The sequence below is a fragment of the Triticum dicoccoides genome, chromosome 1B (genome assembly GCF_002162155.2).
Source record: "Triticum dicoccoides isolate Atlit2015 ecotype Zavitan chromosome 1B, WEW_v2.0, whole genome shotgun sequence".
Lineage (NCBI taxonomy): Eukaryota > Viridiplantae > Streptophyta > Magnoliopsida > Poales > Poaceae > Triticum > Triticum dicoccoides.
This window is the reverse complement of record NC_041381.1, coordinates 561674357-561688440: the sequence shown is the minus strand read 5'-3', so window position 1 is coordinate 561688440 and position 14084 is coordinate 561674357. Positions and strand designations below refer to the sequence as shown.

At 53.4% G+C, this 14084-nt stretch overlaps 1 protein-coding gene across 1 annotated transcript; it reads left to right on the top strand.

The window, feature by feature from the left end:
• Nucleotides 1–3754: 3754 nt before the first annotated feature.
• LOC119350610 (F-box/LRR-repeat protein At5g02910-like) lies at nucleotides 3755–11289 on the top strand. Its single transcript, XM_037618357.1, has 6 exons — nucleotides 3755–4599; nucleotides 8147–8149; nucleotides 10199–10502; nucleotides 10583–10717; nucleotides 10858–11081; nucleotides 11184–11289. Exons 1-6 carry the CDS (start codon nucleotides 3755–3757, stop codon nucleotides 11287–11289), a joined length of 1617 nt encoding a protein of 538 aa, XP_037474254.1.
• The last annotated feature ends 2795 nt before the right edge of the window (nucleotides 11290–14084 follow it).

Below are 14084 nucleotides of genomic sequence, written 5' to 3'. Positions count from 1 at the left end.
ATGGAGACATAGATATTTGCAAAGTACATACGGATCTGAATGTCGCAGATCCGTTGACTAAACATCTTCCGCGAGCAAAACATGATCAACACCAGAACTCTATGGGTGTTCGATTCATCACAATGTAACTAGATTATTGACTCTAGTGCAAGTGGGAGACTGTTGGAAATATGCCTTAGAGGCAATAATAAAAGGATTATTATTATATTTCCTTGTTCATGATAATTGTCTTTTATTCATGCTATAATTGTATTATCCGGAAATCGTAATACACGTGTGAATACATAGACCACAACATGTCCCTAGTGAGCCTCTAGTTGACTAGCTCGTTGATCAACAGATAGTCATGGTTTCCTGACTATGGACACTAGATGTCATTGATAATGGGATCACATCATTAGGAGAATGATGTGATGGACAAGACCCAATCCTAAGCATAGCACAAGATCGTGTAGTTCGTTTGCTAGAGCTTTTCCAATGTCAAGTATCTTTTCCTTAGACCATGATATCGTGTAACTCCCGGCTACCGTAGGAGTGCTTTGGGTGTACCAAACGTCACAACGTAACTGGGTGAATATAAAGGTATGCTACGGGTATCTCCGAAAGTGTTTGTTGGGTTGACACGGATCGAGACTGGGATTTGTCACTCCGTATGACGGAGAGGTATCTCTGGGACCACTCGGTAATGCATCATCATAATGAGCTCAAAGTGACCAAGTGTCTGGTCACGTGATCATGCATTACGGTACGAGTAAAGTGACTTGCGGGTAACGAGATTGAACGAGGTATTGGGATACCGACGATCGAATCTCGGGCAAGTAACGTACCGATTGACAAAGGGAATTGTATACGGGGTTGCTTGAATCCTCGACATCGTGGTTCATCCGATGAGATCATCGAGGAGCATGTGGGAGCCAACATGGGTATCTAGATCCCGCTGTTGGTTATTGACCGGAGAGCCGTCTCGGTCATGTCTACGTGTCTCCCGAACCCGTAGGGTCTACACACTTAAGGTTCGGTGACGCTAGGGATGTAAAGATATGAGTATGCAGCAAACTGAAAGTTGTTTGGAGTCCCGGATGAGATCCCGGACGTCACGAGGAGTTCCGGAATGGTCCGGAGGTAAAGAATTATATATGGGAAGTCAAGTTTCGGCCATCGAGAAAGTTTCGGGGGTCACCGGTATTGTACGAGGACCACCGGAAGGGTCCCGGGGGTCCACCGGGTGGGGCCACCCATCCCGGAGGGCCCCATGGGCTGAAGTGGGAGGGGAACCAGCCCCTGGTGGGATGGTGCGCCCCCCTTGGGCCCCCCTCTGCGCCTAGGGTTGGGAACCCTAGGGGAGGGGGCGCCTCCACTTGCCTTGGGGGGCAAGTCTCCCCCCTTGGCCGCCGCTCCCCCTAGGAGATCCCATCTCCTAGGGACGGCGCCCCCCTGGGGTCCCTATATAAAGAGGGGTGGTGGGAGGGCAGCCGCACCCTGACACCTGGCGCCTCCCTTCCCCCTTGCTACACCTCTCCCTCCCGTAGTCGCTTGGCGAAGCCCTGCCGAATCCCTGCTGCATCCACCACCACGCCGTCGTGCTGCTGGATCTTCATCAACCTCTCCTTCCCCCTTGCTGGATCAAGAAGGAGGAGACGTCACGCTGACCGTACGTGTGTTGAACGCGGAGGTGCCGTCCGTTCGGCGCTAGGATCTCCGGTGATTTGGATCACGACGAGTACGACTCCCTCAACCCCGTTCTCTTGAACGCTTCCGCTCGCGATCTACAAGGGTATGTAGATGCACCCCTCTCTCTCGTTGCTAGATGAACTCATAGATTGATCTTGGTGAACGTAGGATTTTTTTTATTTTATGCAACCTTGCTCAACAGAAAGGCTGTGGCAAACTTGCTCAAGTGAAAAATCTGTGACCCCCATGAACTTTGGTTGACACACCCGCTCCCAGTTAATCATGCATTTACCACCGGTCACCTTATCGCAACCCTCCCAAAGGGAAGCACTTATTAGAGCATCAATCCTTTTCATCACCTCTACTATGAGGACAAGGAGGTGAGGTGGTAGATGGCCACAGCTGTGAGCACCGCCTTTGCCAGGACAACCCTTCCAGGAGTCGTGAGCACCACCTTCAACAGGACATCCCTCCCAGGAGCCGCCATGTGCTTTCCCACCCAGGGTGCTAGCTTGCAAGCAATTTTATGTTCAAGGAGCGATAGGTTCACCCTTTTGAGCCTCATGATCGAGAGGGGTAATACCACATGTGAAAGGATGAGAGCTTTGTCGAGAAGTGGTGGAGAATGTCATGTAGGTCCATGGCAGCAAGTCAATGTGCCACCTCCCATGCATCTAGAAGAAGTCGGCGACTGGACGATCGTACCTGAAGAAGGCGTCGTCGAGGAAGCACCAACGATGATGTACGTTCTGCACCGAAGGGCTACACCCTGAACAACGGACAAACTCAACTCCAGCAATCACCATGGGACTTCACGAGAGCATCCTAGACGACACCTCCAAGGAGGGGACAATGCGGTGGCGTCTCCGGCTCTCCGGCCCCTGGTCTTGAGAGTCAGAGCTAGGGTTTCCTCGATGCACAAGGGGAAGGAGCCATTGTCAGGGTCATGACAACAACTCCAAGGAGAGGGGTGGCACCCACATGCGGCAGGAACAACAACATCAACCATCTTGAAGTAGCCCATGATCATTGCCCCCTAGTCCGCCGGAGCTAGGGCAAACTGGAGTATGCCAACGAGGCCAGCGACTTCAGGTAGAGAAGTCACATCTTGTCGCATCGCTCTTCCCAACCATGTTGACACAAGCTCCGCCAGCACCAAGCTATGAGACCTTGGGGGACAGACGCACCTGTTGCCGAGCATTGTAATGTCGATGCCAGGGCCACCACAACCACAACCAGTTGCAGTGCCATCAACCCTCCCCCTTCCTCGCCTACCATCTCTTCACCATGACCGCGAAGCCACAACGCCGCCAGGTGTGGTGAGAATGAGGGCCGCCGGATCTTCTCGACATCGTTTTGTAGGTCGCTCTATCACCATGCATAACCGACACGCCATTCATCTTCATGGCCTAGGTCAACCATTGCCACATAAGAGCCCACCAGGACAACCGTCGAGCCCCCGTCCATTTGGGAACATGGACCGCCGCCACCATGGCCGAAGCCGACGACAACGAAGGTGTTGCATGGAGGGGCCGACTGTGGACTAGGGTTCCAGTCCCCGGGTCACATAAGAGGCGCGACATGAGAGGGGTACTTCTGTGATCAAAGAAAAACTATAAAATGATCTGTTCACACGGAAAAAAAAGTATGAAAACTCTCTTTCCATCACTATTTATTTCCAAAAAAAATCCAGCAAATGCTAAAGGTAGGAATCCAACAAGCCGCGAAAACAACATCGAACTTCATTTAAATCATTAAATGTAAACATCTTCTACTTTTCTTTGGTTTCTTTGCTGCGCCCGCGTAGGAGAGTAAGTTGGCGCGAAAACGCCATGTGTTGCGCGCGAAATCTTCCATTTCGTTTCTTTTCCTCTCACGAGATAGACGAGTCCAAACCGTTGATTTAATTGGACGGTGGCCAAACACGACGATGGTGATAAAAACCCTCGAGTCTCGGTTCCCACTTCCCAGCACTCTAATCGTTCCCAATTCCCCCGCCACACCAACATCCCTAAAAAAATTCTTTTCAAAAAAAAACATCCCTAAAAAAATCATTCCAAAGCGTCCGGGCAAGCCGCTAGCCATGGATGCGGCGGCCTCAGCTGCTGTCGCGGCTGCCAAGGAGGCGGCACTGGCCGCGTCTGCCGCGGCATCTGCTGCTGCCAAGGAGGCGGCAGTGGCGGCTTCGACTGCGGTGGAGGCGGCGGCTGCCAAGGAGGCGGCGCTGGTCGCGTCTGCCGCCGCAACGGCTGCCGCGAAGGAGGCAGCGGCGGCGGCTGCGACCGCGACGGAGGCGGCCGTGAAGGCTTCGGCTGCGGCCTTAAATGCGAAGGAGGCAGCGGATGCGGCGGCGGCTGCAGGGGAGGCTGCGACGGTGGCGATTCAGGCTTCCAAGAAGCGCAAGTTCCATCTTATCGACGGTGACGACGACGATCTCATTAGCCGCCTCCCCGACGCCGTCCTCGGCAGCGTCGTGTCTCTTCTCCCCACCAAGGAAGGCGCCCGCACGCAGGTCCTCTCCCGCCGGTGGCGCCCGCTCTGGCGCTCCGCTCCTCTGAACCTCGTGGTGGACTCTGAACTCAAGACCATCGACTTGGTTTCAAAGATCCTCTCCGAGCATGATGGACCGGCGCGCTGCTTCTCGCTCCGCCTCCATATCGACGACTGTTACGACAGGATCGAAGGCTGGCTTAGTTCCCGGGCGCTGTACAGCCTAGAGGAGCTCGAGCTCGCCCCCAAGCTCTTGTTCGCCAAGACGGAGAAGTTGTGCCTGCTGCCATCGTCGGCGTACCGCTTCTCGCCCACGCTCCGCGTGGCCAAATTCCACGGCTTCCATTTCCCCGACTTGATTGTGCAGCTGTCCCTCAAGTTTCCGCGCCTCGAGCAGCTGACCCTGGCTAGCGTCACCATCTCAGAGGACGCCCTCCAGTGATGGATAAGTCTGTGTACTAGGGTCCTTGTGGGGCTGCAGCACATGGTCCTTATGGCAGTTAGGAGGATAAAGTCCTGGACCATCAAGGACTGGCTGTTAGGATAGAGTTATGTTCTTGACCATCAAGGACTGTCAGTTAGCATCTTAGACTAGCATCTTAGACTAGCATCTTAGACTGGCATCTTGGCAGCATCTTAGCATATGCCTTCGCTGGCTAGCAGCCTATAAATATGTATCCCCAACCCCTCGGGTTGGCATGGCATTGTGTGAGAAATAAACCAACGAAAATTGTCCCAACTCTCCTAGTGTCATCCACAACTATCAATGCTCAGGTTGAAAGGTCTAACAAGTGGTATCAGAGCCAGATTAACCTGCACCCTGAGCATTTCCTGTGAGCAGCCCAAGTCGATAGCAGCAGCTGCTCCGTCTGCCTCTGGTTACTTTCCTCCCTCCGGACTGTCGAGCAGCAGCTCGTCTTCCTCAGCCTCCTCTTCACGCAACAGCCCCCCTGCAGCGAGCCATGTCTGCAGGTCGCTCTCAGCACACGGCTACCTCGAGCATGCGGCGCCGGCAAGAGGCCGAGCGCGCCGTGGCAGAGGAGCGTGAGCGAGCGGCTGTAGCAGCGGCTGCTGCGGCGGCTAGAGTGTCGAGGCTGGCTGCAGCGGAGTTGGCAGCAGCCAGAGCGGAGGTAGAAGCAGCCAAGGCGGAGGTAGAAGCAGCAGCAGCAGCAGAAGCAGCCCGTGAAGCTACGGCGGATGCCAAGGCACTCCGCGGCAGCCCCGGCAGCTCCAGCAGCTCCGCGCCTGCGGACGACGGCGCCGACGCAGATCACGCCAAAGTGGCACAGGAGCGGACGACGCAGTGGGCAGCCGAGCACGCCCGCGCTCCAGGTGGAGGCGCGCACCGCGACGGCGGCTGCAACGACCAGGACCGCGGCCTCTACGAGGTCCGGACTGTGGTCAGGGATGTTGGTTCTAGTGTTGGGTGGCCTACCCTCACTAAAACCAACTACGTCGAGTGGGCCGGGATCATGAAGGTCAGGCTCCAGGTGCGGCGCATGTGGGAGGCAGTCCAGGACAGCAACGTCGACCACCTAGAGGATCGACGGGCACTGGACGCCCTCATCGCCACAGTCCCGCCCGAGATGCAGTTCTCGCTTTTCAACAAGCGGACTACCAAGGAGGCTTGGGACGCCATCGCCGCAGCACGCATCGGCAGCGACCGTGCTCGCAAGTCCACCCTGCAGGCACTTCGTAAGGAGTGGGAGAACCTGGGCTTCAAGCCAGGTGAGGACGTTGATGACTTTGCTCTTCGTCTCAACACTCTGCTGCAGAAGATGGTGAAGTTTGGCGATGCCACCTACACCGAGGAGAGAGCTGTCGAGAAGCTTTTTCGATGCATTCCCGAGAAGTACAAGCAGATGGCTCGCTCGATCGAGTCGTTGCTGGACCTCTCCACGATGACGACCGAGGAGGCGATAGGTCGACTCAAGGTCGTCGACACTGACGAGCCACAGCCCCCCTCGGGGCCCGTCACCACCGGCGGGAAGCTGCTCCTAACTCGGGAGCAGTGGGATCCCAGCCTTGGTGACAGGAAGAAGGGGGAGCCTTCCTCCTCGACGGGCGGCCGCAAGCGCGGCAAGCAGCGTAAGGCGCGAAGAGGCCCCCGGGCAGGGCACAAGGACGTGCCGAAGGTGACGCCCGCGGAGGCGCCAAGGACGGCGCCGCTGGCAAGCCCAAGCCGGCACAAGACAACAGTTGCCACAACTGTGGCCGGTTTGGCCATTGGGCCAATGAGTGTCGGCAACCACGACAAGGCCAGGCTCACGTCGCACAGGCGAAGGAGGAGGAGACGGCTCTGTTCATGGCGCATGCAAGCATTGAGCTACCCTCGGCGACTCCAGTCGCAAAGGCTTTCATCCACCTCGATGAGCCAAAAGCACACGCTCTTCTCGGCGATGGCTCCGGGAAGGACAAGGCTACGGGGTGGTGCCTCGACACCGGCGCCACCCACCACATGACCGGTCGAAGGGAATTCTTCGCCGAGCTCGACTCCGATGCGCAAGGCTCCATCAAGTTCGGGGATGCCTCCGCTGTGGAGATAAAGGGCGTCGGCTCCGTCATCTTCACCACCAATATGGGAGAGCACCGGCTGCTCACCGGTGTCTACTACATCCCCGCGCTAAGGAATTCCATCATCAGCTTGGGACAGCTGGATGAGAACGGCTCACGCGTGCTGATTGAGCATGGGGTCCTACGCATCTGGGATCGCCAGCGTCGCCTTCTCGCCAAGGTGCCCAGAGGTGAAAATCGACTCTACGTCCTTGATGTGCAGGTGGCACAACCGGTCTGTCTCGCTGTCCGTCGAGACAACAAGGCGTGGCAGTGGCATGAGCGCTTTGGGCACCTTCACTTTGAGGCCCTGAAGCGTCTAAGTGCCAAGGAGATGGTGCGAGGCCTGCCATGCCTCGACCATGTGGAGCAGTTCTGCGACATCTGCGTACTGACAAAGCAGAGACGACTCCCCTTTCCCCAACAGGCGAGTTTTCGGGCTAAGGAGAAGCTGGAGCTCGTGCACGGAGACCTGTGCGGCCCGGTGACGCCAGCCACACCAGGAGGTCGACGCTACTTCCTGCTGCTTGTCGACGATCTCTCCCGCTACATGTGGGTGATGATCCTCGGCAGTAAGGGAGAAGCGGCGGACGCCATCAGGCGCGCGCAGGTTGGTGTGGAGGCGGAGAGCGGCCGCAAATTGCACGTGTTGCGCACTGACAACGGCGGCGAGTTCACGGCGGCTGAATTCGCGTCGTACTGCGCCGATGAGGGCATCCAGCGCCACTACTCCGCGCCGTACAGCCCGCAGCAAAACGGCGTCGTCGAGCGGCGCAACCAGACGGTTGTGGGGATGGCTCGGGCTCTCCTCAAGCAGAGAGGGATGCCGGCTGTCTTCTGGGGAGAGGCGGTGCTAACGGCCGTCTACATCCTCAACCGCTCTCCTACTAAGGCACTCGACGGCAGAACTCCGTACGAGGCCTGGCATGGGCGGAAGCCGGCGGTCTCTCATTTGCGGGTCTTTGGCTGCCTTGCGTTCGCCAAGGAGCTCGGCCACATCGGCAAGCTCGACGACAGGAGCACTCCGGGAGTCTTCATCGGCTACGCGGAGGGCTCAAAGGCCTACCGCATCCTCGACCCAAAGACACAACGTGTGCGCACAGCGAGAGACGTCGTGTTCAACGAAGGGCGGGGGTGGCAATGGGACAAGGCGGTGGACGACGGCTCGACGCCGACGTATGACGACTTCATTGTCGAGTACGCTCACTTCAAGGAAGCTGGGGGAGCAAGCAGCTCCTCTTCACCGGGCACGTCTACCCCGGCCACCAAAACTACATCGACTCCGGCGCCTGCTACACCGACGACACCACAACCGGCGACGCCGCATACTCCAGCCCCGGCGGTCGCCACTCCGGGCTCGTCTTCATCAGCACCAGCTCACGCAGAGCACAACCAGATGAAGTTCGCTTCCCCGCTCACTCACGACGAGGAGCGGGTCGACGCATGGTATGGAGGCGAACAGCTGCGGTATCGCACGATGGATGATCTACTCGGCGACCAGCCGGTGCCGGGACTGATGCCACGTGACCTGGAGGCGCAGCTACAGCTCGTGTGTGAAGACGGCGAACCACGGTCCTTTGCAGAGGCCGAGAGAGACGCGGCATGGCGCGCCGCGATGCAGTTGGAGATGGATGCGGTCGAGCGAAACCGCACCTGGGAGCTCGCTGATCTCCCTCGAGGTCACCGCGCAATCACCCTTAAGTGGGTGTTCAAGCTGAAGAGGGATGGAGCCGGCGCCATCATCAAGCACAAGGCTCGCTTGGTGGCCCGAGGCTTCTTGCAGCAGGAAGGAGTCGACTTCGACGACGCTTTCGCTCCCGTGGCACGGATGGAGTCCGTGCGACTTCTCCTTGCGCTGGCTGCCCAGGAGGGCTGGCGTGTCCACCACATGGACGTTAAGTCGGCATTCCTCAACGGCGACCTGAAGGAGGAAGTCTACGTGCATCAGCCACCTGGGTTTACGATTCCCGGCCAGGAGGGCAAGGTGCTCCGCCTGCGCAAGGCTCTCTATGGCCTGCGGCAGGCACCCAGGGCGTGGAACGCCAAGCTGGACTCCACGCTGAAGAAGATGGGTTTCGAGCAAAGCCCGCATGAGGCTGCCGTCTACCGACGGGGGAGTGGAGGAAATGCCCTGCTGGTGGGCGTCTACGTTGACGACCTGGTGATCACCGGCACCAAAGGTGCAGAGGTGGCGGCGTTCAAGGAAGACATGAAGGCCACGTTCCAGATGAGTGACCTGGGGCTCCTCTCCTTCTATCTAGGGATTGAGGTGCACCAGGACCACTCCGGGATCGCGCTTCGACAGTCCGCCTACGCCAAGCGCATCGTTGAGCTAGCTGGGCTCACCGACTGCCATCCAGCTCTCACTCCGATGGAGGAGAGGCTGAAACTGAGCCGCGACAGCACGACGGAGGAAGTGGATGCTACGCAGTACCGACGCCTTGTGGGGAGCCTTCGCTACCTCACTCACACACGGCCGGACTTGGCATTCTCCGTCGGCTATGTCAGTCGGTTCATGGAGCGACCAACGTCGGAACACCAGCAGGCAGTGAAGAGGATCATCCGCTACATAGCAGGGACCCTCGACCACGGCCTCCACTACCCTAGGTGTCCTGGGGCGGCACACTTCGTCGGGTACAGCGACAGCGACCACGCCGGCGACATCGACACCAGCAAGAGCACGAGCGGGATCCTCCTCTTCCTCGGCAAGTGTCTCGTGAGCTGGCAATCAGTCAAGCAGCAGGTGGTGGCCCTGTCCAGCTGTGAGGCTGAGTACATAGCGGCCTCCACCGCCTGTACTCAGGCGCTCTGGCTTGCTCGACTGCTTGGTGATCTTCTCGTTCAAGACACCAGAACGGTGCAGCTCCTGGTGGACAGCAAGTCCGCCCTGGCCCTGGCAAAGAACCCCGTGTTCCACGAACGGAGCAAGCACATCCGACTGAGGTATCACTTCATCCGCAGCTGTGTGGAAGAAGGGAGCATCGAGGCGAGCTACATCAACACCAAGGATCAGCTCGCAGACCTGCTCACCAAGCCCCTTGGGAGGGTCAAGTTCCTCGAACTTTGCTCCAGGATTGGGATGGTTCAACTCTCCCACAAGACGACGTACAAGACTTAGGGGGAGAATGATGGATAAGTCTGTGTACTAGGGTCCTTGTGGGGCTGCAGCACATGGTCCTTGTGGCAGTTAGGAGGATAAAGTTCTGGACCATCAAGGACTGGCTGTTAGGATAGAGTTCTGTTCTTGACCATCAAGGACTGTCAGTTAGCATCTTAGACTAGCATCTTAGACTAGCATCTTAGACTGGCATCTTGGCAGCATCTTAGCATATGCCTTGGCTGGCTAGCAGCCTATAAATATGTATCCCCAACCCCTCGGGTTGGCATGGCATTGTGTGAGAAATAAACCAACGAAAATTGTCCCAACTCTCCTAGTGTCATCCACAACTATCAATGCTCAGGTTGAAAGGTCTAACATCCAGAGCATGCTCTCTGGCTGCCCTGCCTTGGAAAGCCTTGAGCTGAAGAGAAATTCGGGCATTGGTCGCCTCTGCATCAGCTCCCAGACCATTAGGAGTTTAGGCTTTTGCGCTGACCGGTGGAGTTGTGGAGGTGTCTTTCTGCAAGAGCTGGTCATCGAGGACGCCCCGTGCCTTGAGAGATTGCTACCGCTCGATCCAAAGGGTGGTACAGAGATCATACGCGTAATCCGGGCACCTAAACTGCAGATACTGGGCATGCTCTCTGAAGACATATCCGAATTCCACCTTGGAAGTACAATTTTTAAGGTAACAGCGGCCTTCAGCAATTGCATTTGATATTCTTACCGTGCAGGCTACTATTCTTATATTTGCACTTTGTTCTGCAGAAAATGGTTGCTGTCAGTTTGACAACCAAAATGCACACCATGAGGGTTTTTGTTCTCTGCTCTGCTGGCCCTAATATTGACGAAGTGGTTAACTTCCTCAAGTGCTTCCCCTGCTTGGAGAAGCTGTATGTCATTGTGAGTATAGAACATAGTTGCATGCCTTAATTAAATGTCAAAACAAGCATTTCATGGATGTGTAATCTAGCCAACAATTGTAATGCTAACTTGTTGACAATTTCTTTTGTATTGTTTGTTCTCTCTGTCTCCAGTTCCAGTCACTCTCAGGCACATGGAGCTCATCGAAGGTTATGAATAATGCTCGGAAGTATGACCCACTGGACCCAATCGAATGCTTTGAGCTCCATCTCAAAAAAGTGGTGTTGAAGAATTATGACGGCAACAAGAGTTTATCTGTTGACTTTGCAAAGTTCTTTGTTCAGAATGCGAAAGGGCTAAATGAAATGAAAATCACATTGCCTTACCACCGCCAGCATGAATGGTGCACTAATAAACTCAATACGCTACGACGCAGCGGTAGAGCTTCTCGAGATGCTCGAATTGAACTGACATGTGGCTCTAAGGACCATTTCACGCACAACAGGCATACCCATGATTTGTCAATGGATGACCCCTTCGACTTGCCCTCCAGAGGATGCTCAAAGTGTATAGAGAAGGGTCTAGAGATGCTATATACCAAACTTAATTAGAGCTTGAGATGCCAAGACCACTAACCTGTGGTGCTAGCCAGTAAGCCTCCAAGCCTTTCTCGGGTGTAGTTGATGCCCATCTTGAACAATGAACATTGACTTGCCTTCTTTTGAAAGCTCAAGCTTTTATTCCTAGCCTTTAATGTTGTCCCAGCCTTCTGATGCTGTAAGAAAGGATGTACTCCCTCCGATTCATATCAATTGACGTACACTTAGTATAACTTTGTACTACTAAAGTTGTACTAAGTGTGTGTCAATTAATATGGATCAGAGGGAGTACTTCATTTAGTGATGGAATGTTTTGTGACTGACTCAAAATTGTACCATGCAAAGGAGGTGGCGTCTAAGCCCAGGCTTGAAATCTGAACTTGCATAATGTATTTTCTGTTCTATCGTGCTTGAAGCGGTTCGTCAGTAGTTTATTTTCTGTTCTGTTGCGCCTGAAGGGGTTCCTTAGTGGTTTATTTTCTGGTCTTTTGCGCTTGGATGCTACTCCCTCCGATCCAGATTAGTTGTGACAGATTTAGTACAAGGTTGCACTAAGTTTGCGAGAATTAATATGGATTGGAGGGAGTAGTTTTCAATCTGTTATGTCTAGGTAGTAATCCTTGTTCCTTTGCTGTTTGGTCTTGTATCATAAGCTAGTAATACCAGCAGTTACTATCTTTATGTATCATATACTGTAACTGTCTTTTTTAGTGAAAAAGGATGGCAGTGTCATTTAACTTGCATCATCCTTTAAGCAGTGTACGACATGTGTATGGTCTGGAAGTCGCAAAGCAGAGTACCGCCTCCTTCCTATAAGCAGAGATCCATAAATTGGCATGATTACCTATATAAGATGGTACCAAATATACTGATCAGCATCAATCTTTTTGTATGGATGATGTTTTGTGATAGTCGTTTGTTTACATGCTGAACTAATTTTGCAATTCTACCGTGAAACGTAAGTCTGAAACAACTCCCAGTCTACCACTGAAATGAGATACAGCGAGTTGATCGGCAAACTCTTAGCAGGGAAATTCCCAGGTTCCCAAAATGACAGTCCATTCCTAAAACGCAAAAAAATAGCGAGCTATCATCCGGAACGTCTTTATTTCTATCCAAGTCTTGAGCATCATGAAGCTAAAAATAATTATTTTCTGTTTTCTTGTATTAACAGCAACAAGCGAATAACAAGTGTACAATGTTGCATCATCTTCAGACTTGTGATAGGTAAGAGTACCCATGAGATGCGGCAATGACTGCCGGGGCGTTTGTGTTATTTCCTGTATTTGCTTTGTGATCACTGATCAGATGAGTAAAGTTTCTTGTTGCCGTGTGCATCACCAGGGAAGGCATTATGATGCAGCAGCTAGTGTCAGTCAGCTGCTTAGTTCATACTATTAGTAAGTTTGATGTGCCACAGTTGGAGCTGTTGTCTCCAGGAGAGGATATGTATTAGTGTTCACAGTAGGAACGGGCTAGTTAGTTATTCTATAGATACAACTCAGAATTTGCAGCAGCCTACTATAATTATTCTCAACTCAAATCATGTTTATGCCAACAAGTGAGGTACCTACATCCTGTTTGTTCACCCAACCAAATATTGTTGTCTGGTTTATGTACAAGTGCAGTAGAAGTAGGGACTTGTAAAGATTGCACACGCAAGGCTTCAGCCTTTTTTGGCCAAATGCTCTGTCAGCTCAGCATCGAGAATTGAACTCTCTAGTTCCCGGTTTGCTTAATCTGTCTCTGGTTAGTCATCCCCTTTTCTTCTGTTGTTGTTCCCCTTTCATATATAGACCAGTGAGTTTAGATCATCTTGTCTGCGAAAATCTCCTACTATTCCCTCGTATTCAGAATGTAATGTGCATCAGTTTTTCCAGAAGTCAATTTTTCTGTGTTTGGTTAAGTTTATAGCAAAACATATCAACGTCTACAATACGTTTATAGCAAAACATATCAACATCTACAATATATTCAAAATATGGAATATATATCACGACCAATTTAATGGTACTGATTTGATGTTGCATGTATTAGTATTTTTCTCAATAAAATTGATCGAAATTTAAGAAGTTTGATTTTTTGATAAATTAGGAAACCTTGTATTTTGGAAGGGAAAGCGTATTTTCTTCTGAAAAATCAAGCTATTGTACATTTATTCAAACAAGTTGCAAAAATAACACGATATAAAACAGAAGCGGTAAATTAAAAGCCGAGAGATGACACCTATGGGCCACGGATCCGGCTCGCCTTGGAAGTCGTAGGATTACCTACAATGTAAACATTGGATCTTGTACATGCAAACAATAGCACCTGCGGCTCACAGCTTCCTCCCCGCTTAAAATGCAACGCCGTTACCCATACCCCGCTGCGCAACCTAATGACTTGCCACACCGCCGCCTGGCTGCTTGCAAATGCAACATCATCGGTTGCGGCGCTTGCAGCATCTAGTGGACAAAGTCGCAACACCCTAGTCTCGCCTTCGCAGCATCAATGCAAATCAGCGCCATTGCATCCTGGCTAGCCGCTCGCTGCATAGTCACGAACCGGCCGCAGCATCGTCCACTGGGTCACGCGTCGCCATTGACCGATCACAACATCGTTAGTTGGGGTTGCAACATCGCCTTTGTGACTCGTGACACCAACAATCAAGTTTGTCTGCTGGGCTCCGCTGTAGTGGACATTAGTTGACTCTCAACAAGTCTGGGTGTCGTATGCAACACCAAGCATCTCTGCAGCATGCGTCGCTGCTCCCAGTGCATCGCTAGCCTGCCTTCGATGAGGACGCAGTGGTCCAGTGGGTTGTA

What these genes read in the sequence shown, in the direction of transcription:
- LOC119350610 (XM_037618357.1), top strand. Translation starts at nt 3,755, where the DNA reads ATGGATGCGGCGGCCTCAGCTGCTGTCGCGGCTGCCAAGGAGGCGGCA. An exon ending in TGGAGAAGCTGTATGTCATT is followed by an intron (nt 10,718 to 10,857) that starts GTGAGTATAGAA and finishes CTCCAGTTCCAG; the next exon opens with TCACTCTCAGGCACATGGAG. An exon ending in TACCACCGCCAGCATGAATG is followed by an intron (nt 11,082 to 11,183) that starts GTGCACTAATAA and finishes CACGCACAACAG; the next exon opens with GCATACCCATGATTTGTCAA.